The sequence below is a fragment of the Corapipo altera genome, unplaced genomic scaffold (assembly GCF_003945725.1).
Source record: "Corapipo altera isolate COAL_440 unplaced genomic scaffold, ASM394572v1 113, whole genome shotgun sequence".
NCBI classification, from domain to species: Eukaryota; Metazoa; Chordata; class Aves; order Passeriformes; family Pipridae; genus Corapipo; species Corapipo altera.
The window spans coordinates 610293-629379 of record NW_020884895.1 but is presented as its reverse complement, the minus strand read 5'-3'; the positions used below and the strand labels follow the sequence as shown (position 1 = coordinate 629379).

The window sequence follows — 19087 nt, the reverse complement described above, 5'->3', positions numbered from 1 at the left end:
TATCCAACAGATCCAGATTTCTGTGCTTGCCCTCCCCTGTGCACAGTGACAGGACATGGTGAGGAGCAGCTCTGGCTCAGCAAGCTGAGGCAGGCAGCCTGAGCCCTGACACTTCACATCACACCCATCCTGCCTTCCTGTCCCAACAGCAGCCATTAGGTCATCACAGACCTGTTTGTAGGAGGCAACAGAAAAACCAGACACCACTGTGAGCAACATCTGCAGGTGTGGGCAGAGGCCCGAGCCCAGGGAAGCTGAGTTAGTGTTTGGTGCCTCAGGGGACCTGGTGGGAAGGGGGAGAGTGTACAGTGTCAATAGCCTGAATGGCACACACAGGACAGCACAGAAAGTTGGGAAGCATCTTCCAAGTAGAAGACCATGGTAGGGTAAACCTGGAAGGAAGGAACAGCAGAGAGTGGCAGTGGGCTACTAGCTCCTGTCACAGTCCCTGTTAGACTTGGCTGTGGTGTGGTCATGGAGGATGGCATCCAAATTTGCAGCACGATGAGAGAACAGAACAAATTCTTAACACATTAATACCCAGCAAGGTAGTTTGGGGAAGGGCTCATCTTCATCCTCCAGTCCTGACGAGCCTTCAGATGCAGTATTTCCAAAAGCAGGCTGGAAAGGGATGCAAGAGAAGGATGTTAGCATCCAAGGGACTTTTTCCAGCTTCCCACTCTGGAAAAGGGTTTCAAAAGACACATCTTGAGAGAACTGAAGTGTGAAGGCAGCAGTGTGGTTTCTGGGCACACCTCAATTATCAGCTTTGACTTCATATAACAGTTTTAGAAGGTGTTTTCTTTAGCTGCTCATGGTGTAAACAGGGGATCTAAATGTTGTTTCCATACTGCTCGATTTATAAGGGTTCCTTCTGCTCTACTTCAGCAATGTCAGGAACAAGCTTTTTATTTCTTATCTACTGGCCAACAGTTTTTCTGCCTCAGAGGTATGTGTTGGGGGTTTTCACCTGTGGCTGACTGGAGGAGCAGGATACTGACTTGGAGAGACTGTATCTGATCCTTACTTATTTTTTTTTAAAACCCAGTCACTACCACTCTGCTACTAACCATCTCCAAACAACACTGATCTCTGTGGGATCTTCTAAGAAGACTAGATTAAGGAAGGATGCATATTTTGGTGTTGGAAAAAATAGCTGTATCACCAGCATGAATCCATGAATCACATGTGGGTCTCCTATTATCAAGTATGAGAAGAGATTTCTACCTGGTTTTTGAAAGCAGGATCTTGGAAGGAAGCTTCTCCTGAATCAGCAGTGCTCATGCTGAGACACGAGCTCCTCCCAGACTGGAAGGAGTTTAGATGAAGACAAAGATTCTCTGTTTTAATTTCTGTCAGAATCTGATTTAAACCTGGCGAGGGGAAGTACTTTTATCTATCTTTAAAACTTCCAGGACTGGTGAGGGCATGAATTACATTAGCCAAATTAATGACAGCCTCCAGGGTTGCTTGTAAATTGCATATTGCCTAAGGATCACATAAGCACTTAAGCAAGCCTTGCACAAAGGAATTTTCTCTTGGCTGTCTGGCAGGTTGTCAGCTTCCACATGCACAAAGCATGTGGGCTAAGGGCAGAACTAGCTCTTTTGTTTTTAGGCCAGATCTGTCATCAGTGACTTCTGGTTCACAGCTGCTGCTTTGTGGAGGAATCCACAGAAAGCCACTGTGAACAGCATTGTCCCTGTGCTTGTCAGGGGCAGCCTCGCAGGAGCACTGGTACAACAGGCTGCTGAGCCACTGGTTACGGACTGGACAGGGCTTGGAGACCAACTGGGAGACCTACCAGATCTTAGTTCCCTGCATTCTTAGTTGATTTCCACATCTTTCTAGCTGGTTTTCAGCAGCAGAAACAAGTGTTCCTTTTTTCTCTGTAGGGAGGCATTGACCTTGGCAGAGGGGAACGCGTGCAGTCCACATGTCTCACTATGCCTTCAGCACCAGCTTTGTGCCCAGAGCAAAGCGACGGGTGCACTGTGAGGACGTGTTCACTCAGAACTCACCCCCTCCAGGGCAGGCACTCTTTGCTCACATAACCCCATGTTCCTCTGTGAAAAGTGGGATGTGACACTGACTGCCTCCATGAGGGCCTGGTGTGCAGACCCAGTTGTATCTGCCTCGACAGCAGACAGGGTTGGGTACACAGTCCTTCTCACCAGCTGCTAAACCAGCCAGCCATTAACAAGAGAGGGCCAGGACTGCTGGATAAGCTGCCAACCAGATGTTTTTCAGCATATTTGGGGCATGTTTACTGTCACTGCCTTTTCTGCAGAAAGGAAGCCCTAGAGATGAGAGTGGACAGGATGGCTGAAGGCTCTAATGCAAAACCTACCGCGTTTTTTGGGCTGGGATGCTGAGAGACTTTCCAAGGCATAGGCCACCTCTGACCCTTCCTCAGTTGAGAGCTGATCTTTCAACTTCTCCAGCTGTTTAAACAGAAACACAGCAGTAAACAAAGGCCCCATTATGAAGAGCTCCACAGAGTGCTGGCAAGTGCAGGGCAAAGGAGGTACATGTAGACTGGCTGTAACCCCTGTGGAGAGGAGGCTGTGTAGGATATTGGATTAAGAGTCAAGACAGGGCTGAGGCAGGTCTCCAGGCATCCAGCCACTGCATTAGAGAGCATTGCTCTTCCATTGCTCTGGGTTGTCCCTCCCTTCTCTCCCTCACAGTTCTTGCTAACTTTCCCCGGTTATAATGTGAGTAGTCTACCATATTTGTTCTTCATCCATGGCTACTATTTTCTAGCGGATTGTGAACTTCTACAGCCACCACCCTGCCTTCTGCTCTGGCAGAGTTGCCCCCAGAAAGTCAGAGTTTAACATCCCTCAGCACTGGAGTGAGGGGCTAGGATAGAATCTGGTAGCCTCCCCTCTGGCATGATGCACTGTGATTTTTCAGTCTGAAGCGAAAAGTGCCATGTGGAACCTAGCACAACCTCTAGGATCCATGCAAACAGCTGATCTGAGAAGGGGAGAAAAAGCACTTCCACTACACATGGGGTTTGGGGAGTGGCAGCTGTGTCAAGGTTGCTGCAGACCTTTCCCTATTCCTGGGCACTGTGTGTAGATAGGGGATACTCTGTGTGTGTGTGCACTTTGATCAGCCCAGCAGGGTCCTGACCTTGGGTACGGCCACCTTTACTAGCAAAGAGTCCAGAAAAAAATTCTGGTTTAGGTGGGCAGTGGCTATTGCTCCAACTTCAACTCGTTATCTACTGCAGCCAGCTGATACAATGCCTAGGAAGGAAGCATAACTTCCTCTTCCCACTTGTTTTTCTTCCATGGAGATTTCCACTGGTGCTTAATTTTTTCCTGGCTTGGCCTTCACTGGCCTTTCACTGGTGACAGAGGCAGGAGCTGCCTCAGCTCTTATTGCACTCATCCATAGCCATGCTCTCTTTCCACCTTTTCCAGCTTGTGCAGCTGTTTAGCCCAGGTTCTGCTTTTATAGCCCAGGTTCTCCTTTTCTCTTTGTGCAATACATACTTACATCATATCATCAGGATGAAGGGCAGCAGGATGCAAAGATGGAAGAATATGGCATAAAGACAGCTTAAACAATCGTTTAACTATTCATACATGTATGCATCTACGTGTCTATGCATTTGCTTTTCTCACCTGTTCAAGCTCTTCAAATTTCTTTGCCAACTCCCAGTCTGCAAGAAGGGAGAGAGTAATGTCAGTATCTGCATTGCTTCCTGAAGCTCAAATTAAAAACCATTTCCTCATTTGTCCTCTCCAGGGGTTAACAAGAAAAGACCTAGTTATCATTTAATTCCTACTAGTGATCTCCAAATGAATGACAGCAGAAACTGACAGAAAAGTAGGTCTTCTCTGCTGAATCCTATTGGACTTTATCCTAATTCTCCATTATGAGGGAGGCTTCTTTGCTGTTCACCAAGCCATAGGGGAATTGGCCCAATGAGGTCACTTACTGTGTGACACCAACTCAGGTGAACCTCTTTGCTGCTTTTTAAATTTTATCCTGCTAACAGCAAATCTCTAATTCAGGCTTTTCTGCCACTGGCCTTTATATGAAATTTCATTGCTTCCTTTAGGACTTGTTTATGCTTACATCACCTATGCAGGCAGAAGTCAGAACACACAAAGTTAGCCTAACAGAACTTACTGCTTTATAAGTCAGAAAAGATCTGGGCTAGCAGAGTGGAGCAACAGGAAAAGTCACACAGCAGTGAGGGCACAGATTCCACACCTCTAAATACTGGGGGAGCACAAGGACCTGGGGGCCAGCTTCATAGATCAGACTTAGAGATCTCAAAGCTAATCAGTACTGTACTACTGTCAAAAAACTATGCAGGTGGATGAACAAACTGCCCTGAGACATCCTGTTCAGAAGGAGGAGAGAATTAGGTTCCTGGAAACAGGATTTAAACCCTCCAGCTGAATTTGGAATGGCCTGGACTAACGATAGAGAAAGCTGCAGGAATAGGGGGTTTCAGTCTCACTACTCTTGAGGACTGAGGTACCTTATTCCAGACTCAAACTGATGTCAAAACCACTTAATTTTTTAATAAGATACATGAGCTCAGTTAAAGCTGAGTGACTGGCTGCAGTAGTCCTCCTGAGAGGGGAACACAAAATGATCAGCTGGTTTTAAGCGCTAATTTAGTGCATTTGGGAAAAACACACTAAAATAAGCAGAAGAGCCAGGAAAGAGCTAAAGAATATCTCTGCTAGGCCCTGCAAGCAAGCCAAAAAACAGCCCTGAAACTGCCTCTTTTGTCTGTTCCTAATGTGGCACCAGGCATTGGTCTGGATTGTCAAGGAGATTTAGGACATAATTCCCCTTGATTTCAGATTTCAGATAAGACTTCAACTCACAGACGCATTGCCAGACTTGTTTTTTTTGTTTTGTTTTGTTTTGTTTTTTAATGTTTGAAACTGAGCAGGAGGGTTCCAAGAAAGTGTTGACTGCTTTTTCGGTTTTTCCTTCAGAAAGGAAACCATTCTGTTGAAAAATCCAGAATATTTTCTGATAGATATTTAACTGCAAGTAAAAGCAACAGTTCCTAAGCAAATCCATTACATCAGGGCTCAGTTTGAGAGATGTGATGGGGATGAGAGTCAGGGGGTGTGGGCTCTGTTCCTGACACTGTCAGTAATGACCTCGGTCATATTCCTCCTAACTATGTCTTTACGTATCCGTAAGGTGGAGAGACAGATCCTGGCATATCTATAAGTCAAAAGTGCCACTTAAGAGGTGTTGTTGTTATTATTATTATAGACATTTTTACCTCTTTCAGAGTTTCAAGTGCCAAAATAGGCACTTGAAACTCTGAAAGAGGTAAAATTTTGTCTTGACTTTCTGCGAACTGTAACTTTGGCCAATGACTGCTATGAATAGAAAATGAACAGCGGTCGAAATTTGGAACAGATTTTCTCAGGCAGGGAAAAGGAAGTTAATTTATGGATGAAGCCTTGAGAAACTGCCTGCTGTAAATCCTCTGTCTCTGCTCTGCTCAGAGATTCATTATATTCAATTGTCTGGCATAAAATGCAGCCTTTCCTCCAGGAGTAATAAGTGCAATAATCCATAAACCTATCATAAAAATGTTATTTCTTGAATGCATCCTCTTTGCAAGAAGATGCCTTTGTTAGTATAAGGACTTGATTTATTTGTGTTTATTTATTTGTCCCAGGTTTGTTTAACCACTGCCTTGCTGCATTAACAAACATCTGGGGAAGAGCACTGAGTGAATTTGATTAATGGATTTTCATAACAAAATTTTTGCTGGGCCCTGCTCTCAGTTGTTTTCATAGGGAAGGGCAGCTTCCTGCTCTGAGACCACCACGTACAGCTCCAACCCTCCCCTGGGTGCAGTGGCCGTGGGAATAGCTGACCCCTGTAATGCATTTGGTGCCCAATGTCAGGGAAAGCCCAAGTCTCTCTTCAGTAGGTTTGAGTTTAGCCACATGGTGGCTTTAAATTTGGTGTCTGTTCACAGAGCACAAACAGGAAAACTTCCCCATGGCCTGTCTTTGGTGTCTCAACTGTGTGGGAAAAGCCCATTGTCTCAACTGCCTCCAGCAGTAAGCAGGGGCTTAGGCCCAGGCAGGAGCTCCCACTGCCCTTGTTCCAGCCTACACCTGACCCCAAGGGATCTCACCTGCACAATCTCTGCAAAATTTTGGTGCCACCCCCCTGCCCCATGTGCTCACAAGATGCTGCTGGTTTCAGCAAGATGTGGAGCTGTCTCTCAAAAGCCCATGGGGCTGTGTGGGGTGTGGGTGGAGAGGTGACTCCCAAAGCTGGCCTGTAGCCCAGGCATTGAACACAATGTCTCGAGGATATCAGGTGCACAGGGACTCAGCAGAATCTCTTCTTGTTATTACTTATGTACGCACACATGCTCCCTTGCCCAGCCCAATGCTGAGTGTCTGAGGATCTAGGGTACATGCTTTTTAGCATTGCAAAAGCAGGTCCAGGAGCCCCATGACAGAGAACATCTGACATTAATCACATGTGGGCACCATACCGGGTACTTCTGCTTTCTGAGCAGCTGGTATTTCTGAGGAACCTGAGAATCAGGTTCCTTGCATTCATACACACACAGATTCAAAAAGTGGAGATCTCCCATCCCCTTTGCTTACCAACATTTTCTGGTCTCCGCCATGCGAATTTCTTATTAAGAAGCAGATTCAGCAGTGTGTCCTCGTGATTTGTGTCTTCTCTCTCTGGAAGCACTCGGTTCTCTGCAGGACATAAAACACATCTTTCTCAATCTCATCAAATTAAGAATCAATTAATCAATTGACTCAATTAATCTCTTAATCACATTAACAAGGTTAAGAAGTAGAAGGAAAATGTCTCCTGTCAGCACTCATGAGGATAGAAGGAGCTCGGGGGAAAAGGAAGGTGTGTGAGCACAGAATAAAATGTCCAGGCAGTGAGGGCTGCGCAGTGAAAGGGTGTGGGATGGGGAGCCCTCCCTGCCAGCCCCGGGCTGCTGGCCAGTTTCTCTGCAGCCTCATCAGCATGGCTGGCTGCAGAGAGCTGGAGACATCACCTTCATTTGGACAGTCCCAACCTCTTCTGGAAGGTCGGTGTAGCGGATGCCTCTGCAAAGCCAGACAAACAACCCACAGGATCCTCTCTTCTCAAAACTGCAGGTGTTACCCCTACTCACACCATGCACCTTCCCAGGGTCGATAGAGGTAGGAACTCACTCCTCAGGAGGCTGATGTGTGGGTACCACAGCTGAAATGCTCTGAAGCCCCACAGCCCATTCTTGCGCTCACTCAGGCTGGGGGCTGCTCTCTCTGACTGCCAACAGTACTGCAGGATTCTTCCTGAACCAAGTGTGGAGGAGCTTAAAGCAAGACCAAGCAGAATTTTTCTGTTTTCCAGGAAAAACTTCCCCAAGCTGCTGTTCTAAAGCAATTTGGACCTCTGTAGGAGGCCCCTTTAGGGAGCTTTCTCAGTGGTTTTACTTTAGTGGTTGTGGCTATGCCCTCAAATGAATGGTTGTGAAGGTCAAGGGTTTGGCAGAAACCAACAGACACAGGATGGGACTAATCAGTGCCCTGAAGAGACCCTCTCAGCTCAGCTCTGCTCAACAGATTTCCAGAGTCTTATAAGACTAGAATGTTGCACTCATTTTTGATAATGACAGAATAAGAGCCAGACTTTATATGTAGAGTGGCCATTCCAAAAAATCTTTGGTCTGAACACCACTGCTCCACACCCAGACCCTACAAAGCCCTAGAAGATGCCTGCAGAATCCATGGAAAATACTAAGAAATTATACAGAAAGGCTTATTTTCTCTCCTTCCAGGATCTTTAGGACTTCATCTCAATGTCTTTAGGGAGGTAAGAAAGGAGAAAACAGTCTCAAATAGCCATCAGCCCTACAGAGCTCTGAGGGTATGAATGCAAGTATTTTTGATAAACATGAGGCAAAATATTACACCAGGTGAGCCTGAAGGATGCTCAAGAGTATATGGGAATCAGCTCTGTTAGCTAAAGTCACATAAATCTGCAGAAGCAGAGGGATGCTGGACAAAGCAATGCTCCAAGTATTTGGCCGGACTCAACCCTGCCTCATGCTGCAGCTGAAGCCTCTGGTCCTGATTGTGATCTCTGGAAATAAACCCAAGGGAGTGAGAAAAGCTACATGCTGTGTAAAACTTGCAATTAACATGGAGTGCTATAAACCTCATTCCTAAGTCTGAAAGACAGTTATAATTTTAAAATACCTACTTTTACTTGCTCAGGGGATTTGCTACAGGAAAAAAAACACCCTATAAACACTCTAGTACAAGATAAACACAAGCAATATTTAGATAGCTTGGCCTTGGGAATATTTTGGTTGTCATTACAAAAATAAATAGGTGATATAAGATGAAAAAACATTTGAAAAGCAACGTTATTTTCAAGGTTATATTTAGCTGCTCATTCTTTTTTCCACTGCCAAGTCTCTTTAAGAAAGAACATTAATGATTGACATTTCCTTGCAGTATAAGTTCAAGCTAAGACTAATTTAAATTATGAGAGAAGAACATATAAAAAGAAGTTCTGTGAAGAAAAAAAAAGTTCAGCAGCACTCTACTACTGACATTTATGAGCTGTCAAATCTCATATGGTACATACTGGAATTGCTACTCTCTGATATTTTAATGTTTTTCTTTCGAGATTTTCTTATGAGAGAGAAAGAGCTACCCTTACCAGATTTCACCAGATCTGATATTTTCACTCATTAGCAGAATGTGTCATGCAACCAGCTGCAGATTAGAGGAACAGCTTTAGCTCATGCTGATATGAACAAGTCTCTCGGTAGCACCCATGTTAATTGATTGTTTAGTGTAGCCCGAGGTTCATTTTGTTTCCTTTCCCAGATAAGCAAGTGTTGCATTGGCCATGGCAAGCAGCAAAGCAAAAGCATAACCACCTACCTGTGTCACGTAGCCTGTATTCCAGCTTACCTTGTAGTAAAAAAGGTTCTCCATGTGTGGATGGGACACACACAGTCATGGTCAGGATGGTTAGCACTCCAAGACACAGCTGGACAGACCACATCTTCTCCATGTTCCCGCTGCCCAGAAGCATTCTTCCTTCAGGCACAGTGGAGGACTTCAATGAAACCCAGCGCCAGATGAGCTCACTTTTAAGAGGCAGTGGATGTGCCGTGATTGCAAATGGCCTTTGGAGGAGGGGAGAAAAATATCTCTTGAGATATAATTCAACCTGTCAATATGATTCACTCCTTTGGGAGTGGACAGAACAACCCAGTAACATATGTCAGATGGAACCTGTTCAATATATCTCATATCAGACTGATCTAATGAATTCTGATGTTCCCACAGGCGTGCACTGTTCACGCACGTTGATATACATTCCATACATACGTACATTAAAAATATTTTTTCAGGGCTGCTGCTTTAATGGAGTTCAGACATGAGGACTCCCACGTTAGCAAGGAAGATTTGTCTAATGTACAAGTTGCCGTATTTTCCCAGTTTGGATAGAATCAGGCTAATGGGGTTTTGTAATTTATCATCTCACTTCCTAGCTCCTATATTAATTAATGTGAGATATAATGAGTGCTGAAGTGGTGGGAAACAGAGGGGTAGAGCTTTTTTCATTTAACTGATTGGAGGATGTAGAGTGTGTCTTGCTCACTGTGACTTATGGCTTTGTCAACGGGAAAGGCATCACACCCTATTTTGGGATTATTTTGAGTGGGGGAGTACAGATTTGGCAGTGATATGGAATACGTCAAGGATGGGCAAGTGTCTTCAGTTTTTTCTTGAGGGAAAAAAAAAGAAGTGGAAGGTCAGATGCTGGTTCTGGCTACACAGCCTTATTTTATAATTTTAGAACAAAGTATAGAGGCACATTGTACGTATTCCAAGTCTTCTCAGGTCATGACTACATTTTAGTTTGACTTCTGTTTGTTGCTTATCCATCACTATTGATCAGGGATCTGCTACTACTTTTCTATAACCACCTTACCAAGAAAATGTTGTAATAGTAACTACTAAATTTTGTTCTTCACTTCTGCTTTTCATGCAGAACTGAATCATCTGTACTTGCCATGGTTTAACCCCAGCCAGCAACTAAGCACAACAGAGCTCCCGGCTCACTCCCCCCGTGGTGGGATGGGGGAGAGGATCAGGCCAAGCTCTGACTTGTACATACACTCCTAGTGAGTCACTGTGTGTGCTTTTTTGACACTACATCATGCCAGATTACCCAACATAGCTTCATCTTATGATACCTGCACTTCATCTTAGTATCATTTCCATGTTTGGGCTTTTGGCTTCTGGTCCCCTGCTCTCCCTACAACTTGCTCTGTGCCTTGAATAGGTATTGAATGACTAGCCTTTTAATAACTCTTGTAGTATTTTATTATCTGATATATTATCAATAAAAATATAGGGGGAGAGGCTTAGATTTTTTGCAAGACAAATGAATGTGATGCTTCTATTAATGAATACTTCTCTACTGAGAAAATATTCCAAAATTTTCCCTGCAGATATAATATGTACAAATAAACCAAACTCGTATTTTCCCTCAGACTTGTGTGAGACAGTGATCAGCTAGCTGAAGTACTTCCCTTCTTCACAAAGTTCTGTTTGGACTCAAGGACACCTATGTCCCACTAAGAGCACTTTTCCAGTCACCTCTGTCTCCCTAAGCTGCCGTTTCAAAGTGGTCAGAGTTAAGTAGCCCCCACGAAGCAGAGGCCGTAACTTAATGAGCACCACCTTGCACAGGAGTCCAGTGTGGACAATAGTAGCTGTGACCCAAAACTAAATTCTTAAGGGAAGGTCAGGTCTGTTTGAACTTGGCAATAAGCAGTTTTCCAGGTCCTCACCAGCTTGTCTAGAGATGTGCTGTGAAATCGACTTTGCCTTGATACAGACAGTGGGTTTTTCCAGTTCATGCAGAATCCACAGATCTCTAACTGTTTTTTCCTACCCTTGGCTATAAGATCTCATGGGCTATTGGCAGGCTCTTTCAGGAAGATGAGTTATTCCTGGGATTTCCTCTTTTGCTGCAGAGAAACTTCAGTTCTGGATCATTGCAATGTTCAGCCCCAAAAGCAACTCATGTATAGAGTGTGCCAGAGCTTTCAAATGAAGGCTCTGGTGAAGGTGAGGAACTGCCATGCTACATTAACACATGAGAAGGAAGATTACTGGATGCTGTGAGGAGTGGATGCTCTCATCCGATGGGTTGGTGGACAGACGTCTGGCAGCTGCTGCCAAGCATTGGTGGAATTTTTGAATTTTTTGAAGTTATGAGACGGTTGATTTGCAGCGTTGGGCTTCTCTAAGATTTCTACCTGGAAAATTCTGCTGCGCATTTGTCCAGGTTCTGGAAATACTATTACGTTTTGTTCATATGTATTTTATTCTCAACAGGAAAACAACATAGTCTCCATATTCTTCCTATTACTTCACTCAGTGATAATGTCTTCTATATGCTCCACTGAGTACTTTTGTCTGGAGTTCAAGGACAATGAGAACATGAAGATGTGAGCTCCGCCTCTACCTCCCAAGGTCCTAGTCTGTTTTAGCCTCTTCATGTAGAAGTTTCTCTTTCAACAGAGCTATGCAGACAAAGCCAACCAGTTCAGATGGTAGGAATGGAGAAACCTTGGCCCAAGCAGAGGCCACCAAATTCAGCTGCACCAGCTCTGAGCATGAGAGAGATGAATAGGTGTGTCTGGGCCCAGAGGGTGTTATATTCCTGAGCATCCTCAGCTGGGGCCTCACCACCCTCTCTGCCCATCAGCTCAGGAGGCCCATTTAAGCTCAGCCCTGGTCCACTTTGTTTTTCCCTGAGCTGTGCTGGAGAAATGCTGGCCTGGGGCTCAGCTGTCTTTGCCTGTACACGGTCCCTGCTGATCTGGACCCAGACCTGCAAGTTGACTTCCCTACTGGACCTCAGATATGTCCCATCTCTGTGGACTGTCTGGTGTTCAGTCAGCTGTGTTTGTCCCTGACTGTTGTCATCAGGCCTGATGCTGGCCAGTGTATTGACTTCCATCTTGACCCAGGATCTGGCTCATCACCTTGGGCTTCCCTGACCCCTGGCTGCAGTCTCTGATCCCGCCCTGCTTGCCCCTTTTGGGATGGGTCCCTGTCCTGCTGTCAGCACACTTGGCTCCCTGTTCCCTAGGGAACAGCTGGCCCTCTGACATCATCTTCCTCGAAATGTTCAACTTCCCTCTGTGTACAGACTCCTCTGCCGTGTGGATCTTGGAGCGATGAAGGCTTTCAGGTATGTTACATAAAATCCCAGTTTTTCTGAAGTTACTCTGAGCTTTGCCACTAGCTCTAATGAAACTATGGCTGTCTCTAGAAGAGATGCAGTCCCCAATTAACCTAATCTGAGTTTAAACCCACTGTTTCAGAGCAAGCCTCAGACAGGTGGAATTCAGTGTGGGTTTTGAGTGACTTGTAAGATGTAGGAGGCAGTGTTGAGCTGCTGAAAACAGAACATAAAAAGGCTATTTTGCAGAGCCAGCTTGGAGTGGCAGGTTTCCAGACCACTTTGTATGCTGTGCATTTGGGGTTTGGAGAGAGAGAGAGAATATTCTTTTCTTTTTCAGAGCCTCCTGAGGGCACATAAAAACACTACATCCATCATGTATTCCAGGTGAGCCTCATCAGCATCCACAGGCTTTGCCGTTGTCTTATGGTCTCCGCTTAACCATAGCTTGTTTTGTCCCAAAGCAAACAACCTGCTGAGGGAGGGCCTGTCAGGGAAATGTCTTTACTTAAAATTAGGAGAAAGCACGTATGAACTGTTACTCAACCTTTGCACCGAAGATGGGACTTGGTTGTAACTAGTCTCAGGTGGTAGAGACAGGGTTTCATACTGTGTGGTACATATGGGGAGATTTCATGCATCCCTGTTTTCTTGCCTAGAATGTTCCTAATAATAAGATGAGGGTGGGGAACTAGAAAGAGATTTGGAAATGGGGAGTGGACATGCCCTGTAGAGGGAAAGACGGAATGGGGGCTTGCAAGTGCCATCAAATCAGCAAGAAGTTGGCGAGCTTTTTAGCTGGCAAGAAAAGGGAGCTGCATGCACAGCAGGGGTGAAGTGATCTTCCTACACAGAGTCAGAAAGGCAGGAGTCATCTTGCTCCCCGTCCTGGGTAGTGACTTTGTGTACCCTCCTGTCCCACCACATGCCTCTATCACCTCTATCTACATATGCAACAAGCTGTTTCCATCTTCTGTAGCCAAGTCCTTTCTCTCTTTCATAATGTCTGCCTTCCTTGCTTGTATCACCATTGTAGACTTCTCCCCATTTGCCTCTTCTACTATATTTCTATTGCATCTATTGCTCCTCTGACCCTCCAATTGTGCTTCACCTGGTAGGAACCAGAGAAGAAGGTATTGAAATGCCTGTCCTCTTCAGCTTTCATCCCTTACATATTTAATGTCTGATTTCTCCTCTGCCTGAGTCACCTCTACCCTGGGGCAAACTTCAGAGAACAAAGCCCACTCTACTCTGTTATTTAAAGCACCACTGGAAGGTACTCAGATACTCTGCTGATGTGGGGTGCGAAGTCCCTGAAAGGGCAACTTGACTGCAGAAAGGAATTAAAATATTGTGCTCATAAGCCAGGAGAGTAGCCCCCCTCACAGATCCCTGAAAGGAGGGACTGCATAACAGGGAGGGAGATATTGTTATAAAATGAGATTCTCTGTTCCTTAGGGGACTGTTAAAACCAGTCAATATTTATGAAGCTTTTAGTCTGACTCATACGATTTGTTCCCCCTTCTACGTGCTTGTCTTTGGGACTCAGCTGCTGCTTGGCCTATTACTGGCATAAAATTATATGCTGTGGTTTAATGTGTCTTTGCTTAGAGAAAGAGAAGAGAAAGGTCCAAGGCAGAGTGTAGAGCAGCTCAAGCTGCCACCTCACTTCAGGTAAACAAGGGCCACAAAAAGGGAAGCATCACCAGCTCCCATCGGATGGGCATTGTACCACAGAGAACCAGTTCCTCAAGGTTAAGGCAGTGGAGGATAAGAAGTGTAGCTGGGCTGCCTTGTCTGGCTTTCAAACCCACATTGAGGTCTGTCAGGAAACCATCCAACTTCTCAGAGAGCAAGTCAATTCCAAAATATCTTCCTGGAGAGAGGGACTGAAAGAGTAATTCAGGAACATAAAGGCGTTGGATGTGGGAAGAGGCAGCCTGTGGAGAAAAAGTAGGGAGCAGAGGAAGTTGTGGTACCATTCTCATCTCTGCCTCTTAATCCTGAGCTAAAGCACCTCCTCCAGATTCAGCATCCTGTCCCTACTGAGTGGGGTTACTTGGCTGAGGTTCCTGGTGAGGAGAGGAAGGCAATGTAGAAACCTTTTCTGCTCTGAAATGTGCCATGACCTGCTGGTCTCAAACACATTTCCAGTGATGCTCCTGAATGGTAAATATTGGTGTGGGTGTGGAAAGACTAACCTGACCCCCATGCCAGTACAGTGGCCTGAAGAGGTGTGATCTGGAATGACCTGGTTATACCATCAGATTTACCCTGAGCTCGACCCCACTCTGTTCTGACTCACTTTCTGCAAGGCTTGAGTTCATCTGGGATGATGAATGCAGCTTGTGCATGTATTACTTTGAGTAACATGGCCAAAAAGACAAGGCTGGGTAATTGCCTGCTAAAAATGCTGGTTGGGGCACTTTTAAGGTTGTAGATGTCAAATCTATCTGCTATTAGTGCAAACTTTCACACTGTTGTTCCCCTTTCTCACTCTTCCTGTTCTCAGTTACCATCTGGTTTTTTTGGCTTATTGAGAAATGTTGCCCATTTTTTCTGGAAAACTATCACTACAGGGAGGCTTAGAGGATACACAGATCTGTTGTGTTTTGGTGAAACTTGTGCAGATAATCACAAATCTTACCTTTTGGAGAGCCTGTCTTTTTACCTAGATTTTTATTTGCACCTCAAGCTGCTGAGAAACTGTGAGACTTCTGCACATGCAAAAGAATGTTTTGTTGAGCGAACACCACTGCTTTGAGTGCAGACTTGCATATACAAAATCATCACTTGAAACAAGGGCTCCAGCTGAGGCTGTAGGACATATCCATCCCTCACCTTTTGGCCTGCTTACCACCCTACAGCTTGGGAAACAATGGTGAAACAAGTGATAACACAGGAATTTTTTATTCCTTTTTTTTTCTTTTTAATCTAGAAAAGGATGGGCAGGTGCAATCATACGAGGTGATTTGTTTAGGTAGAGCTAGAAATTTTTCCAAGTGGAATATAGCAAAGTCACTGCTAGGCAAAACCTACAGTGACTTCAGTCCCCATTAAACTCCCTCTTACAAAATCAGTGTGTTGTGGTTTCATCCAGGTGGTAGTGACTGACTAGCTGAGAATGGCCACGGTGCTTCACCACTACCTGCCACATTTGTTAGGATTCTTATGGGCCTGCAGGCAGCTCCCTGTGGAGCAACAAGTGACTAACATTATTCGGGTGGGTTCTGTTCTTCTGACATAAGAGCAAGGAAAGGATGTGGATGAGGAAGAAAAAAGCAGCAAATGTACCACTTTTAGTCTTACTTCTCTCTAAAGGAGACTTTTGGAATGCATACCTGACTTCAGATTGCAGAGGTTTACTCTCCAACTTGACAGTCAGCAAAAGCCCTTGCTCTGTAAAGGCATGGCTTATGATTTTTTAGTGCCCCTCGTTATGTTACATGTAAGCACAAGCTGAGTTTCCTCTTTGCTCATTCTTTGCAATCACCCCATTCACTACCCTGGTGAGCTTTATAATACTTTAATCCTTGCAGGTTTCTGCTCCCCTTGTTCTTCAGAAAGCCTGGATTCCCACAGGCACCATTCAGCTACCTATGGAAATTACACACCTGCTTCTTGGTGCTCTTTGCCAATGCTGTAATGTTTGCTTCCTCTCATCCATCCCTTCTGGCACAGGACTTCAAACCTCTCTTGAAGTGTCTTACCTTAGAAATGCAGGGAGGTTAATGTCTGAAGTGTTATTCTTTTTCCCCTGTCTGTTTTTCCCCTGCATCCCTACATCACCTGCCTCCCTCCCTGAGAGGCCCTGCAGCATCCCTGCCCAGGGTGGGGGCAATTCCTATTTGAGCCCCCAAACCTTGATTTTTATTTATCACCAGGGAGAATAATTTGCTTGCATCCTTTAGGTTTCCTGAAGATAGAATGGAGTCTTGTGCTGGGTTTTATACAAGGAATTTGATTTTGGAGAGAAAAACAAAAGCCCATATCCCCAGGAAGGTCAGTCACCGCTGATCCAGAGTTTTGGACATGGACTTCTGTGGCACCCGATGACAAGAGACACTTAGAACCATTTTTTCCCATCCTTTTGCATTGACCATTAATGGATGCACACGTTCCCGCCTGGGATTAATGGATGCACACGATCATTATCCTCTCTGTCTATTCCGACAGCAGCCTCATCAGTTGGAAGTCAGCTTTGCCATCATTAAGGAAATTTTAACAAAGACTGTTCTGTTGAAAGTGAACATCTTGATGAGGCTTAATTTATTTCACAGTTGTTGTTATCCTGTTGACCTAAGATGACAGCAGGAGACTTGGAGAGGTGCCCAGTTTATTTAAGAAGCAAGAACAAAACTGTCTCTCCCTGCCTGGAGAAAGTGCTTAGCAGCAGAAAGCAGCACTCCTTGCTCTTAGTCCCAGAGCTCTGCCTGGCAGCCCATGTTCCTCAAAGCTCACTGTGGCTTTTCTGAGGGCCAATCCAGCTTGTGTTGCTTTTGTCTGTTTTTAACAGTTCTAGCCTCTACTTTGCACATTCTCTCAGGAGTGTTTTCAGTGCTGTGAAAGCTGGGAAAGTGTGCTGTCATGCACCAGCATTACAATCTGGGTTTACTCCAGTTTGGGGGCAGGATCAGATGCCTGGATGCAGGTAGGGAAAGTGCCCAGTCCTGGAGTTCCCTGGTGTTTAACACTTGTGTGGTGGCACAGTCCCAGCTGCAGTGCCATCTCTGAGCCCCTGCCCGCAGTTGTCTGGTGGAGCACACTCCTCACAGATCATGGTGTGCCTGGTATATGGGGTCTGTCATGGGGAATAGTTGCTGGAAAGCACAGAGCCAAACAGAGCACACAGTGCAAGGACAAGGGTCCAGGGTCACAGGCTGCAGCAAGGACAAGTCCACCTCGATACAAAGAGAAAAATTACAATGAGAGGTGGTGTGATCTCTAGCCTTGGAGATTTTCAAAACTCACCTGGGCAAGACATTGAGTAACCTCATCAGGTTTTGAAGCCAGTCATGCTTTGAATAGGGGGTTGGATTAGAGCCCTGAAAGTTGTCTTCTAAGTGAAGTTACTTTATGAGAGAAGAGTTAAGGATGTGTGCTGTGCATTTCAGCTCAAATTCTGCATTTGTCATGGGAAATGATATGGACTTACCTTCTAACAGAAGCTCCTGTGAGAATAAATACCTGCTTTTCTAAAAGATTGAAGGGTCATTGTCTTATTACCTTAAATAAAAGAAAGCAGATGGTCTTCCCAGCTTTATTGAGATTCATCTACCCACAGCAACATGTACCATTTGTCAAGCTGTACAATTTGCACAGGAAAAGCTGATGTCAATCCAGCAGAACAAACACCTTCCATGCTTTTTGCCTAGAAGCAGCAGCTTGTAGACACAATTGAGAGTTGTGAGGGTGATTTGAGATCAGCCACACTGAGAAGGCCTTTGGAAGCACAAGATGTGATGCTGCAGTATTAGCATTACATCAGTAACTTGTTCCCTGGTTTCTGTTTGATTCTATCTCATCGTCAGTCCTGCTGTGGTCATTTTTGGATCTTCTATAATCCTCACTTGATTCATGCCTTCTTTCAATCTCAGAGGTTTCATCTGAGTACATCTCTCAAAAATCAAGCTAAGACGAGAGGGAAGTCTGATGTCAAGAAGGCAGAGAATATACTTTGGTGTGTATATAACACTGCCTTAGGGAACAGTGTTGACAGTTGAACTTGTGTTACCCCTCCCAGAAGCCTGTTCCATCCCTTCTATGCTCTGATAGCTAGAGATGTTTCCCTCATTTCCAGCACCAAGAACTTAATGTCATTATATTGACTCCCTGTAGTTTCCTTAGGTCCTTGCAGAGCTCACCATCCCACAGCTATGAGTGAGCTTCAGCACATTGTGCAAGAACAAATACATTTGCATTACTAAGGGAGCTACAGCAAGGTATAAGGAGCCCATAATTTGTGTAGTAAAAACCTGAACTCAGGAACTACTCTGCTGTGACTCTGTGCACCAGGTACCAGATCTTGCTTTAGTGTAGCTACACACAGCCAAGAAAACAGTGTGCCCCACAACAGCAGCTAAAGTCATATCAGTCCAACATGGCATTTCTTGAATGCAGTGCAGATTATAACTAATTCATGTTGCTGGTTTTGTCTCTAGACAGGCAACTTAATGTGATACAAATTCATTACTGAAGACTAAAGCAAAGAGCTGTGTGTGTAGAGTAAAGTGCATGATCACTGGAATGGACAGCTTTAAAGCTTTGCTCATAAATGTAGGGTCATAAAGGTGGCTCCGTTGCATTAAAGCTGCTGTGTAAATGTGAATGCTCCCGGATTTCAGCTTCTATTGGTCTGATTTGAACATTTTCAGAGAGAAGTATTCAGGAGAGAAAGGCAGGAGAAAACTATATTCCCAATTTGGAAAGCTGTGACTTGTGTCAGGTCAGTACATTCTATGCCAGTTCTCCTGTATATTCCTGGTTTCTTGGCCTTTTCTTATGTCCTTATTTTTGTCCAATAATAAATCTTATTAAGTGATCAAAAAGCTTGATTAGTAAAACGTGAAGGATGTCCAGAGGAATACACTGAATTCAGAAAAACTCTAATTTAGGAAGCTAGAAATGGACTTTCAGACCTTTCCTTAGCACAGAGCTGGCTGTAACCACGAGGATTATGTGCGAGAAGTCCTTGTGTGAATAGCAGAGGGATTAGAGGGAGGAACAGGGCAGAGCTAGGACTGTGACAGGAGATAATCTGTGTGAGCTGCCCCTTGGAGGGGCAAGACCCTGAGACTAATCCCCATCTGTGTAGTGTGGGTCATCC

At 44.9% G+C, this 19087-nt stretch overlaps 1 protein-coding gene across 2 annotated transcripts; it reads right to left on the bottom strand.

Moving 5' to 3' along the window:
* Positions 1-17530, bottom strand: UTS2B (urotensin 2B). Of its 2 annotated transcripts, none has more exons than XM_027647476.1 (6): positions 17488-17530; positions 8964-9181; positions 6633-6734; positions 3639-3676; positions 2351-2444; positions 1-621 (listed from the first exon to the last, which is right to left on the bottom strand). In XM_027647476.1, the coding sequence occupies exons 2-6, from the start codon at positions 9085-9087 to the stop codon at positions 596-598; spliced, it is 384 nt and encodes a 127-aa protein (XP_027503277.1). In that variant the 5' UTR covers positions 9088-9181; positions 17488-17530; the 3' UTR covers positions 1-595. The 2 variants fall into 2 exon arrangements, with proteins under 2 accessions (XP_027503277.1, XP_027503278.1); XM_027647477.1 differs by lacking the exon at positions 17488-17530 and adding an exon at positions 10859-10964.
* Positions 17531-19087: the final 1557 nt, after the last annotated feature.

Excerpts from the sequence above, each read along its gene's own strand:
- UTS2B (XM_027647476.1), bottom strand. The coding sequence starts at position 9,087 with ATGCTTCTGGGCAGCGGGAACATGGAGAAGATGTGGTCTGTCCAGCTG. Across the intron at positions 2,445-3,638 it reads AATTTGAAGAGCTTGAACAG|CTGGAGAAGTTGAAAGATCA; the intron begins GTGAGAAAAGCA and ends CTGTTTAAACAG. Across the intron at positions 622-2,350 it reads ATCCCAGCCCAAAAAACGCG|CCTGCTTTTGGAAATACTGC; the intron begins GTAGGTTTTGCA and ends ATCCCTTTCCAG.